The 16748-nt window shown below is 37.0% G+C and overlaps 1 protein-coding gene across 1 annotated transcript in view; it reads left to right on the top strand.

Annotated features, from left to right (window-relative positions):
- Positions 1-286: 286 nt before the first annotated feature.
- The window catches only part of ELP4 (elongator acetyltransferase complex subunit 4), a 139834-nt gene continuing 123372 nt past the window's right edge, over positions 287-16748 (top strand). Inside the window, exons 1-3 of the mRNA XM_018081773.1 lie at positions 287-305; positions 2798-2833; positions 12414-12535. Of these exons, the coding sequence (XP_017937262.1) occupies positions 287-305; positions 2798-2833; positions 12414-12535 (177 nt within the window). The remainder of the gene's footprint in view (positions 306-2797; positions 2834-12413; positions 12536-16748) is intronic.

The following is a 16748-nucleotide window of genomic DNA, read 5'->3' as shown; positions in this document are numbered from 1 at the left end:
GTTTCTTAAAGAGTGCTTATACTTTCCTTCTTTTGTCTTGCTCACTAGCAGTTAAATAATTGCACAAAATATTTAATTTTTATTGTCACCAGAGACAGAGGACAATCCTTTTTTTTTTTTTAGTACAAATTTCTAGTGGAAATTGCTATAAACTCTCTTAGTCTATGTTTCATAGACATATTTTTTAGCAGTCAGCAGGCAGTCTTCTAAATCTCTGGCTTTGGGCTTGAATTTAAGTTTGCCTGGTTCAGAATCTGTAACCCAGACACAGCATTATTTGCCAGACATGAAGATACAGCTTAGGAGTAAGTGTGAGTAAAGCATGGTGTTGTCAGACACAGGTGTAATGAGGAACTTCTGAAGAGAGGAATAGGCAGAGGATACAAGGAGGAATTTCTTTTACCCTACAGCTAGAGGCTGATTGTTACATTGTTGTTGGTCACTCTTCTTAAGCAATGCATTTCCTTTGGAAAAAAAGTGTTGGATGAGTGCTGGGTTTCAAATGCCATCTTACCATTAGGGCACTGCATTTTCAGGCTTTATAGTCAAGTTTACTTCCAAGCTTTTACTTTCAAGACCATATATGCCTGATTTGTGCCAAAGCAGTTCTCTGTAATGATTTTCAGCTATTGTGTAATATAATAATCACATGCCTTGTATGGAGTGTTTTGTTTCAAGCTGCTTGGAAAAAAAAAGATCAGGGATATGCTTTGAAAACAATCGGGACACTTGTCAACTTGCAAAGTTTGTTGTGTTTCTGTCCATAGGATCCTAGATCTCTTTGCTGTAACTGGCAATGTGGAAAGTTACAGGTCTTGCTTAGTTGTTTATGTGTGCTGCTGCCTTAGATACTGGCCAAAAAAAAAATAAAGTAGCAAAATTAGGAAGAATAACAAGTTCACAGCAGCTTTCTTGGGAAACTCAAAGATTTTACCTCTTCCTTTTTTACTCTGTCAGCATTCCTGCTGTTTTTTCCTGTCACTTGTGTTTTGCTTAATTTACTATTATTGTTGCTAATTATAATATGAATATGTAACCATTGTAACTGCAATAGTTTTACATCCCATCTAATAGAACACACTTGGGCAAACTCTTCACTGCACCAGATAATGCAAAGCCAGTCCTCTGACCTGAGCTGGCCTTCAGCAACCAGGGTGTGTGCACATATGTTACAGCTCTGGCTTGTAGAAAGAAACAGTACCACTGATGATTTGAAAATGCAGCTTGTGAGAATTTTGACTGCACTGTCGTAGTGTTTGAGAAACAAATTCTCTCTTGTGCAAGCGATTTAAGAGCAGAAGAGGCGCTACTTCTGTTGTGTCTACAAGTGAACTGTTTATAGCTGAGGTTTTTATGTCCTTATCGCCGTGAGGTAATACATTACTCACGGCTGCTTTGATCATATTTTCTGTGTCAAGCTGTAAATATTTGAGGCATTTGTACCTCTTGACTTGGGAGCATAGCTTGAAAAAATCTGCAACAATGAAATTAGTGTGTGACTAAACCCTGTCGCTGCCATGTGCTGCTCAAATCGCGGTGCATCGTGGCACGACGACAAAGTGATCCCGTTGTGGTTTTAATTCAGGTGTCATGTTATGCAACAATTTATTCAGCCTGTGGGAAAGAACTTTGCTTTTTCTCTTCCTTCTGGGTAATTCAACATTACAAGTGCTACAGATATTTGTAGTCCCACCAGCAGAGCTATAAAGATTAAGAAGGGGGTCCGACTCCCGTTGGAATCAATTTTAAGTGAAGTTTAATGAACTCTTATAAATTTATAGAGTGAATGATCCTGTTCACTAGAGTCCATCTATGCACTAGAGTGCATCTGTGCAGGCCAGAATTAACTTCTGGAGCCAATGTGATTCAGTTTGCTCCTAACTTTTAAATCAGTACTTAATTGCAGCCGACATACTGCAATTCCCTTCATGCAAAGCACTTCAGTAGGCTGGTTACATATGGCCATCTGAACACTTCTAGGAATTTTTAACCTTCCTGTCACAGTCATATCATTGTTAAATGAAGTAATCTGACGTCAGGTTATTCCACTGTTGTAATTCTTGGAGTTCAGATTATAAGCCAATTTACTCTTCACCTAAAATAAAATATGAATTCTTCTTTCACTGCCTTTGTAAAAGAATTTGTAGGATTGTTGTTATGTCCCAGACATGCCATGAAAGACTTTACTAGCATCTGTTTTTTCAGATGTGTGTTAGATGTGTGTGACCTGTCAGTCCAGGTTTCACTGGGTGAAATCCTGCCTGTCTCACCACCACGTCTGCTTTCAGTAACAAGATAAAAAGCAGTGGAGCCAGGATTTTGCCTCAAAGCCTTGGGTGGGAATTTTCTAGCTTCTTAGTATGTCACTTTGCTTACATCCTTCTTGGTGCAAAGGAATATCCCTTGATAGTGATTAATCTGACTTTAATTTGTAGCATGTTTACTCACTTGAGTCATCCAAGTAAAAATCTGCTGGCTCAGACCACACATCACTGCTGTGGTACTTGAGCGTAGTTCTGCAGAGCTCTGCAGGATCTTTTTACCACAATGATGATAGTACAGTATATTGTGAAAGTAATTGTAATGTGCAGTATATAATTACATGTGATGTATAATTATTTCATAATAGAGAATTGTAGTAAGTATTGCAAAGGTAATTAAAATGTTGTTCACTTTTATATTTTTAAATTCCCCGTTATCACCTTTCTTTGACTTATAAACTAAGAAAAGTTAATTGTTCTCTAACATAGTATTAAAATGAAGTCTTACTTTATTCTTCATTTTGTTTTGTTTCCAGGTGGAGGCGTAGCTGTTGGAACCCTTCTTCTCATTGGTTAGTATAGAATATATATTAATGCATTCATTAAATAGCCTGTCTTTTCACTGTTTTTTGAAGTCAGACTTTAAGAAAGTGTAACTCTCATGTCCATTGACTTGGTGTAGCCTTCAGAGTGGACTGTTGTCTGTTTCAAGAATTGTTCAAGAATTACTGGAGGTAAATCAAAACCTTAATTTTAGACACACAAAGAATACCACAGAATTCTGTTTGAAGGGATGGTGTTCAGCACATTCCAGGACTTACTAGCAAAATATTCAAATTTCTAAAGTATTTGATTTCCTGTAAGATTCAGGCTGTTTATGGTCACTAAGGGTTTTTGGTTCTTTTTGTAAGTTTGGCTGTCCGAGGAAGATATTTAATGCAGCATCTTTTAATCTTTTGGTTGCCAGAATCAGCTGAAAGATGATGGAAGGCTTTCTGTGGGGATGAGGATGAGGCACACTGAGATGATTTAATAAGTTACAGCAGAGTTCCCTTTGCAGACCAAATTGCAGCTGTGTGGGACCACATCTCCATTGAAGCTCCATTGCCCAGCTTTCCTTAATAATTCCTTTTAAATGTTTATCAGGTTAATGGTTCTTATGAGGTTCTTATGAGAAACTTTCAGGCTTGTTACTTGCCCTATAGCAAAAAGAACTGATACTACAGGGAGAAAAAAAAAGAAGAGTTATTAGAGAAATACATGTACTTATGTGGAAAACATCTGCATCTGTAATCCGAGCTCACATCTTGAGCAGTGTAACAAATTTAATATTGCCTTTTCATACCAAGTTGCTGGAACAAAAAAGCAGGATCCTAGGGACAACAGGTCTACCTTTTAGTTTTCCAGTCGCTGCAATATCTCTGAACTGTTGGAGTTCACACAACTAAAAGGTTGTGTGATTGTTTTCTCCCACTGAATAAGATGGAAACTACCTCAATTTCCTTATTTATAGGACTGACAAAAACCTATCCCACTGGAAAGCTATCTGAGATACAAGAAGCAATGTCTGAGTGCCTACATATTAAATTCCCCAAATCCTCCACTAAATACTTAAAAATTAATTATTATTTCAAGTTTAAAATGTGGATGACAGGAAGACAGCCACCAATAGGTATGAAATTGTAGGTAAAGTCATGTAGATAAAAATAAAAAAGATGTTTTTACACTTAAAAAGGCCCGTTTCTTGCAGAAGATTGAAAGTGCAGTAAAGCATCATTTTGGCTAAATCCTGAGTGAAGGATTTAACAGGTTGTCAAGAATCAATGTAAAATTGTAAAATTGGAGTTTAGGGACAAAATCTGAAAAACTCTGCTCCAGAGTAAGAAAAAAGTAGCAAAAAATTATCAAGTTTAATAAAGATTTTTCTTTGGCACCTCAGTAGTTATGAGAAGCCCAAAGGAAGGCCTGAGTAGTTACTCAGTGAAGCAGAAAAACTGGTCAACATTGACACTGGAAAAGGCAAAAAATCTTTCCCATTGTATCCTTCCCGGTGTTCCAGAGTAGGCTTTTTACTTCCAAGAAATTTAGTCTCCTGATCACTTGGAAGTATTTCTGGTAATGTTGTTTAGAATTCCTTGGCATGGAATTTATGCAATGGCAAAACCATCATGTGTCCAGTGATAGGCACCAGCAGACAAGCAGCTCTTCAGTGTGTGTGCTCTTTAGCCTTAAGACAGATTTACTCAGTAATTTTCATTTATTTTCTGAAAGGGATGAAAACATTGTGGTCCCAATATTTTATCTGTGTTTAGTTTTGCTGTGGAATGACAACCATCACCTGGGAGATTGCCTTTGTATCTAAAATTTTGGTTAAGTATTTTGAATGGTTGCAATATTTTGAATTAGTCTTAACACTGAAGAACTAAACAGTGAGATTTGGGGAAAATTTCTTTTAAATCTCTTTTAGCCACGATAGGAATTACATCATGTTATCTTCTGTTGTTTATAGGGCTCACGTAACCCTCACTAGAGGCTGAAAAACATTTTCTGTTTGCCACTGAGCAAGCTGATTACTCTGCCTCTTACTATGGCTTGTTGTTATTTTAAGGGTAGTTTTTATTTCTGCATTTTATCCATCATTAGAGACAGTTATTGATGTGTCACTGAATCTTAGAAAATGTTGATTTTTACATAAAGTATATAAATGAGTGTATGTTGTTGTGCAGCTTAAGTAATTTGAATAGTTGCCTGCCAGAAAAAATAACTGACATTGCCTAATTCAAGCCATTTTCAGTTGGAGAAGAGCTGCAATCTTGCTGTGCTAAAGGAAGAAGGAAAAAATGATGTTAGATCCTGTTATATTTTACATACAGATCAGAGATTATGGGACTAGATTAATTTTGTTTTGTCTTCCCATTGCAATGTTTGCTGCCCGTTCCAGTAGACAAAACTGGGTGGCATCAGATGAACCCACCTGACCTGAGCTCAGTGGCACCACATGAAGTGAGCTCTGTGTTCTGATGGAAGAGATGGCAGGACTCAAATGGTGTGAACGTGGCAGGATTTTTTACCTGAACCTTTTTTTTGACCCTCCTCTGAGCTCGTGGCTGGCAATACTAGTGGTAGGTCTTAATTTGTTTATCCTTAACTTCAGTTGTGTATTTGTGATCTGATATTAAACTTAGTCTCCTTCAGATCTGAAAACTGATTTCTTTCCCCAAATAAGACCTGTGTTATTTTGAAACATATAATTATATACGAGAAGTCTTAAAGCAGGAACTATATTTATTTGTGACTCATTAGTCTAAAAATTTTTAGACTCATTTTTTAAGTTGGTGCAGGTAGAATTACAGTTGCATTGTTAGAGTATCCTGTCAGTATACCAAGAAATTCTGTCATGAGATTAGTCTAGGCAAGCTTAATATTATCAGGATTGAAGCTGTCAGTGATAAACCTCCTAGGAAGATCTTTCTGTGTTGTACTCCAAGTGTTATAAAAAGGTTAAATTCTTCCCCCTTCCTTCAACATTCTCTAAGGCAAGAATAAATTGCATTACTTTTAGCTTAGCTCCCTTTGCAAATTAAATGCTCATCTTCATTATTTGACACATTATCTTGGTTAATTTAACCAAATAATAGTAGATTCAGGGTATTAAAATATTTATTTTAACTGTTGTGTTCTGAGATGTAGTGATGGCACAGGTTACTTGCTAAGACTGTAAAATATTGCTTGAAATCTAAGTGTACAATTTTTTAAACTCAATTCATAATAAAGAGCACTGTGATTTTCAGTTGAACTTAATTCTATAGTATATTCTTTTGACAGTGTTTTAATTACATGAGAATTAGAGAGCTGAGGCATATGGTAATCTCACACAAGACCCTGGTTACTAGAGGAGCTTGAAACTTCCTGCCCTTTGTTCATGTAACAAGAATTTTTAGAATTTTAACTAGTCCTTTAGTTTCAAGAAATCTTGCTGTAGTGGGTTTGTGACAAGCATTCTGATGTGACACCATCAAAGCAGTTTGTTTGATGTAAATGTGAGACCACTTCCAGCCTTCCAGAGGAATCTCCCCTTCCAAAACAAGTTGTGTGGCTGTTGATTAAGCACAGTCCTTCCCTCCTCCCGTCTCCCAAGGTACTTCAACCTGTTTTGTGTCTGTTTTGCCAGCCTGGGGAAGAGTTTCCAGAAGGACGTTACTTTGTTTTTAAACATAAGCCTTGTTTATGTGACACATTCTGCGCTGTGAGTTACAGCCCACTCAGATAGATCTCTCCTGGGTACCCTATAAGAACATATTCTTACCTACCTCTAAGATGCTCTAGTTTTGACAAGGTCACTGACAGCTAAATGTTTTAAAGATTATCAGTAGGAGGGTTTTTGTTGGTAGCTGAGGTCAGTTATTAAAAGTTAAAGATGTCTGGTTAAAAGCAGGTCTATACTTGTACATTCTAAGCCCTGAAGCAGTTTCAGCTACTTTAATTAGCTACTATTATTTTTGTTAGACATGCAATTTAACCTGACTGGTAAGAGCTCTCTTCACTTGTCAATATAAGTGAATTTATCTTCTTTTTAAAGCTGAAAAAGATAATCTCAAGAGAGGTACAAAACAGTGATTTGCTGAATATAATTCTACAAAATACCAGTTACCAGAATTCGCCCTCCTGAAGTATGGCCAAATGCCAAATATTGTAACTTATATGTTTGACAACTCCGTTTTGGCATGTGCTAATTAAATGCAAGTGACACAAAGTATATCCCCTCCAGCTCAGTAAATGTGGACATTAGAAAAGTATCTTTTAAATGGAATTTCGGATTATTAAAATAATCGCATCTTATGACCTGCAGCAATTCAGAGAGATGTTTCATAGCCACAGAAAGACACACCTTAGGTCACAGGACCCTACTGTAGAACTATCTGCTGAAAAAATTATCGATACTGATAGGCTATGACAGGCTTTTGGCAGCTTTAGGGCAACCTGTCTAGACTTTGTACAGAGGGAAAAAAAATAAGCTCTCTGTACATTACATTGTTGCAGTCCTACTTTTCCCTTTTTACAGCTCCCACTGTTTTGAGCAATTATACTACAAATTACTGCTGGACTTTTCCAAAGAGCTTCCTGTTGTTTATTACACTGGTGTTTAAAAGTCAGGTGTTATAAATATGATCTGTAAGTGTTTGTTATCTTATGGTGGATTTTGTTCGTGACTTTTTGTTCCTCCTCTGGTTCTAGAGCTTGTTCTGTATCCCTCTCCTGAAACATGAATATCTCTGTGCAGAGGGGATATTTATATCCAGAGAGTTTTTTATTATTTACATATCAATCACATATTCACATATCAATTTTTATAATTCCATTTTTTCCTTAATTTGTGTATAAATTATATATTTGCAGTGCCTTAGTGATATCAGTGTCTCACTGATTGCCCTTTGTCTTCTGTGCCCTAGATAAAATCCAGGGCCTCGAAATTTTACAGCTAATTTTGTGACCCACAAATTTCTTTGAGTAGCAGCTGCAGACAGTCCGTGCACAGAGGTGTTGAGAATGTCTCTTATGTATCCAGTGTAGTGGTGAAAAGAGCCATAAATAGGAATTGGTCTTTATCCTTAGTGTTCCACATGGGTATATGTTGGAATTCTTTGCAGTCCTACTGACAATGCTGCTTTTTCTCCGTGGTGGTTCCAGTCATGAAAGACTGCTGTTGTGGAAGGAGACCAAAGGGTAACAATCACAATAAACTATTTTATTTATGTCCTTATCTGTAGGATCAGAAGAGGTTTTTGTCCTGGAGACAATATGCATAACTTCTAGGTAAATAATCTCTTTTCCTTGTGTAGTTTTACACTTCACTAGTTACTCACCTGCTACTTAGCTGTGGAACACTCTTTGTTCAGCAAGAATCAGAGAAAGCTGCAGAGGGCTGGGTGACTTGTGGTGACTGGGCCCAGAAAAGGGGCTGCAGCTGCAAGAGTCTTATTTGTTTATGTGCCTTATTAGCTAGAAGTGAAGTTCCCAGTGGAGGCTGCTGACAGCACGGCCCTTTGCTGTGGAGGCTGAGAATAAAGATTTGGGCCAGGCTGGTCTCGAGTGTTTGGCTGACTCAAATGAACTCAGGTGTTAGTTCCTACACCTTACAGAAGGAAGGTGGCTCTGCTGGAAATTTTGGAAAAGTAAAGAGGACAGTGGAAAATTTATCAAAATAGTTAAGTCCAAGCATTATCAGCAAAGCGTTTCCTTCCGTGATTCTGTGAAAATAATCAGTGAGCTGCTGAGGTACCTGTGCTAAATGATTTGTTTGTTTGTTTACAAGGAGAAAGCGAGCTGCACTGCTGTGGTTTTGAATAGTAATGTTACAATTGAAGCCAGGGTACAATGGATGCTATCAGAAAAGCCCCATATGGGTGCACTTTAGATCTTTTGAATACCACAAAAGTTTAGTGACCTAGAAATGAATCAATAAAAAGCCATCCTCTATTTGACAAATTGAAGAACTGAGGGATTCTTACAGATGCATTGACTTTAACAATTCCAGATACACTGTTTGTAAAGGCTTTCTGAGACACATTTAATCCTTAGAGTACTGTAGCAGACTATGAGGTGGTTTATATTTAGATCACTCTCCAAAACTTAATTTCCTATTTTTACTGTAAGTTTGCTGTTATGAAAATCAGTGTAGGCAAACCAAAGGAAAGGGTAATGCTAAAATGATGTGTCCTTACCCTGAATGTGAATGTCTTTAATTTGCTGCATTGACAATGCCTTGTTGTTTTGCAAAATACATTTTGGGTATGGCAGTGTAAGAACATCTCTGGTCCTCTTATATTACAAATAAGTCAATGAAATTAATTATCATCTTGATTAAGTCAATAAAAGGGTTTATATCCATGTTCCTTATTGCTTTTCTTCTACAGTTTGTTTTATGTTTCAGCATTTCAAATAAAATTTGAGTAAAAATTCTTCTTTACTACTACAGATTTATTTCCTCATAGTTTAGTTAAATAATCATCAACACACAGTGTGATTTCTTACATTTATGCCCCAGTTTATGGAGTTTGTGTGTTATGTTTGGCACAAAATTGAGCATGTTGTTTACTTTCTAAGGAATAATTAGTATCAGAAATGATGATCCAGAAAGACTGTCTATACAGCTGCTGCATGTACACAAACCATAAAACAGTTAAACTAGATATTTGCTTATATTCCATTAAATATCAGTTAAGTCCTGTCTGCATGCAATACAACTCGGGTTTTCTGTGCCTCAAATGGTGGAGAAGGTGAACTTTATCCTACAGATAAAAATTAATAAACCAAGATTTTTTTTGTTTGCCAAGGATGATGTTAAATGTCACAGCTGAGGATCCTTCAGAGCACCCAAGGGGTGTTCCTTTTGCTCTTTTTTTTGAAGAGAGGGAGATCTGACAAAACAGTCTCCCTCCACTGACATCTGCTGCAGTGATGTGATTACAGGGTGGCTTCTTTCAGGTAGCTTAGACAATTTAAAAAAAAAAAAAAAGTAGATATCATGCTGTCACTTTGATTTTTGGGGGGCCTTGGTTCTTAAATTGAGAGCTTCATAGATGGAGATTAGCACATGGAAATCAATGTACTGTGGATAATATATTACCAATGATATTGCAGTAAGCAGCCAAAGCATAAATAACTGGAGAGAGCCAACGTTTGAGGGGCAGGAGCTGTAGGTGTTCCTGGCCTCCAGGTATAAGGGAGACTCTGTGGATGAGTTTTATTTTCCTCTTGTTGAAACAGTTCAAAATCTAAGCAGGCTCCAACGACTGTATTTACAAAATAAGGCTGTAATACTTCTTCATAACTTTAGAAAGTGTCTGTTCTGCTTTTTGCTTTTGCAGCTTTAGTGCTTCAGTTTTACCTGGGTTGACTTGTCTCCATCCTGGTCTTGTACCTGGATCTGCCTCCTCAGTCACCACACAGTGTGTGGAGCTGAGTTACCAGGGAGACAGTTCTTCAGTAACACTAGTCATGGCTTTGTAAGGATGTGAGAGTAAACTATATCAAATATTTAACTGAGCTCCAGACTTCCAAGGAAATTGCAGTTTGTGATTCTGTCAATGCTTTCAGGAATCAGTCCTGCTGAAATGTTAATAAGGAGCCCAGCACTGTCACCAGTGAGCTTTTGTCAGTACTGTCCTTTTTATGATACAGGTCTGTCCATATCATTACACTGTTGTGTTTTAAAAAATGTGTGTTTTTGCAAATACAGAAGGTTAATAAGGCCTACTAAGCAGATTAACAGTATCAAAGATAACTTATATTAATACAGTCTGAGTTCTTAAAACCTGAAGACTCTACAATAAACTGGATATATCAATGGCAAGTACCAGTAATGATAGTGCAGTAATTGTTGTATTCCCTTTGGCTTCTTTGGATATCCAGTTTTATTTAATCTCCTGTCTCAGTGATGTGTTATGAAGCATTTTTCTCTACATTGAAATTCTGCTTTGGAGTCACTCCTAGTTCATTGCTGGGTTTTAATGAAAGGGAAACTCTTAAATAAATACTTTTCCATACAACAAAATATGTAATCTTGACACTATATCTTTAGGGATTATTATGAAGAAGAAAGAAGAAAGAAATTTAAAGATACAAATTTTCCAAATTTTAAGTGTATCCCAAATACTAAATTTAAAAGTGAAATAAAAAAAGCAGGAAATAAATTGTTTTACCTGATACCCCATGGGAGTTGGGGAATGTCTCTTGGAGACCTATTTCTTTTCCAGTGATTTTGAATACTTGTGGTTTGAATTTCTTGTTAATCTTAGCCCTCTTGACTCTTAAGCTTCAAAACATTGTATTTTCATACATATTGAAGTTACAATATTTTTGTTAGATATGAACGACAACTTTCTAATTTTCTGTCTTTGTTATTGGTTTTCTGGTTTTTTTGGGTGTTTTTTACTATTTCATATGTGTAGGAAGGAAATTGTTTCCAAGTCACACAAAGAATGGATTGAATCTTGTTTGTTCTCTATAAAGAAAATCTCTGTGTTTTTCTGCCTCGACATCCCTGTCTGTTGTCTTCCAGCAGCCAGATTAACAGATGAAAAAGTAAAATTGTGCATTTACTTTTCTCCCAAACAAAATATTTTAGATGTCTTTCTAAATAAATGTCAAGAATGTGTTGTTCCAACACACATTGGAACATGATCTAAAATTTTGTGGGGCAGCTAATGACATAGTTATATTGTTGGGAACTTTTTTAGCTGGCATTAACACTGCTAATGTTGGTATTTCCTAAAATTAAGGAACATCAGAGGTGGTTCAGATTTCATTGTTATGTACTCATTCACTTCCCTGGTAACTTTAAGTTATGGTAAGTTTTAATTGTATGAAGTTCATTAAGATTTTCTAATTCTGGTAATTTCTGATACTCGCAATAAAGAAGCTGAAGGAAATATTGGCCTTCCTGAAGTCAGTGGGAGTTTGTATTTTCATGTCAGTAGGCCAGTGTTCACAATGTCTGTTAACAAGTATTGTCTCATTTCTTAAACTGTAAATTCATGTGCCTTTTGAGTGTGTTCCTTACTTTGCTCTGGTTAGCTCTCAAAAACAGTGTTGCAAATTACACATTTTTTTCCATACAGACGTTGGGTTTGCCTGTTTTTGTAGTTTTCACAGCTTTGAAAGAAATGCAGATGTAAGAATGTCTCAGTAATAAATGATACCTCTATATAGCTTTAGCATGCCCAAATATGGTTGAAATTTGAAAAGCATCAATTAATAGATATTTTAAGCAAGTTTATGTTTTAAGGACTAAGAATGTAAATATTAATATAATTCTACTAAATTAATAAACCTCATCCCATTAACCCATAAAATTCAGTAATCTTAGTTGATATTTATGGGGAGCCTTGTAAGGAAGATAATACTGATTGCTGTATCCCATCCCTAATTAGAATGAAATGCAGGATTGAGAGCTTTTTCTCTGTCTTGAAAAATTCTAAATGCAGTATTGTAAGCATTTTGTTTAAAGTTTTGGAATCCTATTTTACCTCTGTTGTACATTATACACTCCAGGAGACAGAGCAAAAGGGACCTTTTACAGTGTTGTGAACATGCAGGTGGGTGATTTATCTAACAACAACAAAAAAATTCCAACTATTCTTGTTTTCACAGAGGAAGATAAGTACGGCCTTTACTCCAATTTGTTGTTCAAGTATTTTCTGGCAGAGGGAATTGTCTGTGGACATGACCTGTTCGTTGCTTCTGCTAAAGAGCACCCTGACAACATCTTGAAGGTAAATAAGACTCCTGGCTTTTGATAAGCAAGGCTGTAATCTCTTGATGAACTTGGACACATTTTAAAGTGTGTGTATTGTGTAGTAACGAATTAATTAATCTTGGTGATTCATAAGAATGTGTTGGGAAGTACAGGAGTATTTGCAGTAGCCAGATTTGGGAATTAAATTTAGCTCCCTAGCTTCCATCTATGGACAGTGGAGTAAGATCCTTCCAAGGCCAAATCAGGTTTGGAGCCAGCTTGTCCTTTATTTTGGTTGTGGATGAAAACCACTGGATTAGTGGGATGGTTTGAGTCAACCCAACTCTTCCCACTTTTGACTGGCCTATCAGGAAGAGCAGTTAAGGTGCTTCCAGTATGTTATGGTGGAAACAGTGCACAATTCGTGTAGATATTTATTGTAGGTTCCCACAGAGAATAAAAATACCATTTAAAATCTTTACAAGTTCCTTTACACTTACATTTCGTTCTGACTCTTTTTCTGTGCTTGGGAACGTGGTCAGCTTTGGGTCAGGTCATACAGAAAGGATCCTTTCAGACTTCAGTGGACTCCAAATCAAACACTGATAGTTTCTGTTATAAGAAAATTATATAAGGGGAAAAACCTGATCAACAGTGCAAAAAAATGCTGAAGTGTGAGGATAATCTTACAAAATTTCATTAAATATTTTATGTCTTTCTAAGGCTGCGTTTTTCTAATATCAGAAGTAACATATAATTTACTGATTACTTCTGCATCAAGTGAAGTCTGGCTATTTCCTTAAGTGTCTTCAGAGACTATTTCTGGACAAAATGATTACTTTTCTGCTTTCCTATCTAGTGGTGGGAAATTCTATGCCTTACCTATTCAATGTTCAGTATTCAGGAAGAAGTATATTCTTAATGAAATTATATGACTGCATTGTGAAAAATCTAATTTGTTTTTTTTAATGATCTTGAAAGTAAAGAGGGTTCCTTTAGGGGTGAAATTTTTATCATTTTTTCTTGTGGCTTAGAGTGAAGCTTAAATAAATAGGTTACAAATTGATTTTTAAGTATGAATTACAGAAGAACATGCTATATTTTTTAATAATAATTGGTTTTAAATAACTAATAATCAATTCATTGACTCCCTGGCTGTACCATGCATGATTACTGCAGTTGTGTTCCTTATTGAATTAAATTATTCAAATGAATATTTTTATTGCACTGTGTTAAATTTTCTTAAAATAGAGTAGCAAACATGCATTTTATTCTTCTTTCATTCACCTTTGATTGAGTTGTCCACAGCCTGTCATATTTTTCCTAGCTCCTTTATGCTTCTGCAAGTTAATTAACAGACATTGTTCCCCTCACTTCTCCTTCTTGTACCAGTGTGTTCGTGGTCAGTTAGTTTGATGTGCCTTATCAAGCTCTGTTGTCTGATCTGGAATAATTTTCCTTCTTAATTTCCAGGGTTGGACACTAGGCAATAACACTGCACTCCTCTGTTTTAACTCCACAGTGGGGTTACTATAAGAGACCATAAATGAATGGGCAATGTTGCTGCAGGAAAGTGGAGGAAAACATAGTTTTGTTTTGTTGTCTCCCTCCATTTGTGTTTTTGTGTATCCAACAGTATTCTTGTCTGTGCTTTTCCTGACTATTCAGCACTTCCTAACGAGGCACAGCAGAGTTGATTTCTCTGATTTGTATTGTGTCAGTGAAGTAACCCTCACTCAGGTGCTTCAGGAAGTCCTCTCCTGTCATAAAAATGAGCTCTTTGGGATTTGGGTGACTCCACCAAGTCAGGATTTTAATACAGCATATCTGACCATTGAATACTGTGGCATTTTATTTAATGAGATTATTATTTAACGAGATTAGTAATTAATTTATTTTCATTATCTGATTGGACTGTATTCTGTACTGGAAAGGCAACATAGACATTGTACATATCAACCTGAATTACACATTATGCTTGGGGTTTATTTTATAAAATTCAAGTATGGATTCAATAAATTCCATGGCTAGTATTCTAATTAACTGGTGTATTACATAAAGGCAGTTCATTAACTGTCCATATTAAATGTCTATATAGTGTGGTCAGTCTATTTATATGTTCAGTTCTCTGCCAAGATGCCATAATTGCCCTATTCCAATTTTGTGATGTGATTGGAAGTTTCTTGAACCTATAACCAAGACAAATATTGCTGGTAGTAGGAAGGGGAAAAGACATTCTTATAGACCATAATTATCTTGAAATTGTGTATAACTAAAAGACAAGCAGAGGATAAAAAGCCCTGATCAGCTGCCTAAGATATATTATATTACCACCCACCAATTTATCCATCATCCTTTGAAAACATATTCATGCCTTTTGTAGTCAAAGCTCCTTCAGGAAACTGGCATTAAGATGTAATGCTGAAAAATTATACACCTCTGGTAAAACCTACAGAACTATATACATGCTGGTTTCCAGAAAGTATTTTAAACATTTGAGAGCATTTCTGTTCATTCCATATTCTTCAAAAAAGGCAACCTTTTACTGTAAGGGCATAATTCCTTATGTTGTAGTATATAACATATACTATGATTGATCATAAAATAAAAATTGTTTGCACTGGTAAACGGAAAATATATTCAATAATAAAATTACTTCAAATTTGGCATTAAAATTCTACAACTACCTAAACTGCCTATAAAAGCATTTCATTACCTTTATTCCTAATTATTTTATTTAGGCTTGAGGGGGGAACTGGTGTTCACAAGTTTCAATGAGAAAAAAATAGGTTCTGTTTGAGTTATAGTTCACCTTGACACTAAACATTGCTCTCAGTTGAGTTGCTTTTGCTGTGCCAAGAGGGATGGAGTGCAGCCTCAGCTGGCTGCCAACACCAAGCTGTGTGGTGCAGTTGCTGCAGGGAAGGGAGGCCATCCAGAGGGACACGGACAGGCTGGAGAGGTGGGCTCATGGGAACCTCGGGAAGTTCAAGGGGCCAAGAGCAAGAAAGGACATGGACCTGTTGGAGCAAGTCCAGAGGAGACCACAAAGATGCTCAGAGGGCTGGAGCACCTCTGCTATGGAGACAGGCTGGGTCTGCTATGGTCAGCCTGGAGAACCAAAGGCTCTGAAGAGACCTTCCAGCAGCCTTTCAGGGCCTGAAGGGGGTTGCATGAGAGCTGGAGGGACTTTTTACAAGGGCATGTAGTGACAGGACAAGGGGGAGTAGCTTTAAACTGGCAGAGCACAGGTTTAAGTTAGATATAAGGAATAAATTCTTGACTGTGAGGGTGGTGAGGCACTGGAACAGGTTGCCCAGAGAACTTGGGGATGCCCCATTCCTGGAAGTGCTCAAGGCTAGGTTGGATGGGGCTTTGAGCAACCTGGTCTAGTGGAAATGTCCCTGCCCATGGCAGGGGGTATGAATGAGATGGTCTTTAAGGTCCCTTCCAACCCAAACCATTCTGTGATTCTATGATTTGTCTTGAAAGGAAGACTTACAGGTCTTCCTTTGTGCTGGGAAACAGAAACCACCATCCCCTGTAGCACTACAATGTAACCAATGCTACATCAATGACCATTCCATTTGGTACCTGGAAGCCTGAGGTGGCAGAGGGGGAGGTCCAGAACTGCTTTCTAGAACCATGTCTGTTCATCTCCTGTGAAGAAGTTGAACACTTGATTCCATTATTGCCTTTGAATGGATTTTTTATTTTGGAGATGGAATTTTATTGCAGGATACTTCTGCTCTCCACTGAGATTGCCTTTTGGAGATTCTCTTACAAGAAGAGAGGATAAAGAGCACCTCCTTCAAGAAAAAAAATGTACTCTGACACCATCTGTGAGCCTGTTGCTTACGGTGGGAATCCTTTTCCTACCTCTGCTGTCGTGTGTCATTGTACTTCCAAGTTTAAAAACAAGGGTGCAATTTGCTCTCTAGAGAGTTACACAGAAGATTCTCTTGAGTAGTAAAGCCCTCAGTGTGCCCCTGTGTCAGATGCACAACCTCCCTGTGTTTGCTGGATGCATCCTGAAGTTCCACTCAGGTGGAACCACGTGAGTGCTGTAGGATACCACAGGGAAAGGGAAAATGCAGCTTCCCTTGGTGCACCTAGAAAAATGTAATGGCTTATTAAAGATAAAAAAAACCTCCAAACCCAAGTTTTTTTAAAAAATTCTTACCAAGCTGAGAAGATCTCTACGACAAAAGTTAAAAGTATATTTTAAAAGGCATTTTGCTTAAGTATGT

This window comes from Manacus vitellinus, unplaced genomic scaffold, assembly GCF_001715985.3.
Source record: "Manacus vitellinus isolate BGI_N305 unplaced genomic scaffold, ASM171598v3 scaffold_57_pilon, whole genome shotgun sequence".
Taxonomy (NCBI): domain Eukaryota; kingdom Metazoa; phylum Chordata; class Aves; order Passeriformes; family Pipridae; genus Manacus; species Manacus vitellinus.
Note: the sequence above shows the minus strand (reverse complement) of the source record. Positions and strands in the feature narration are given on the sequence as shown.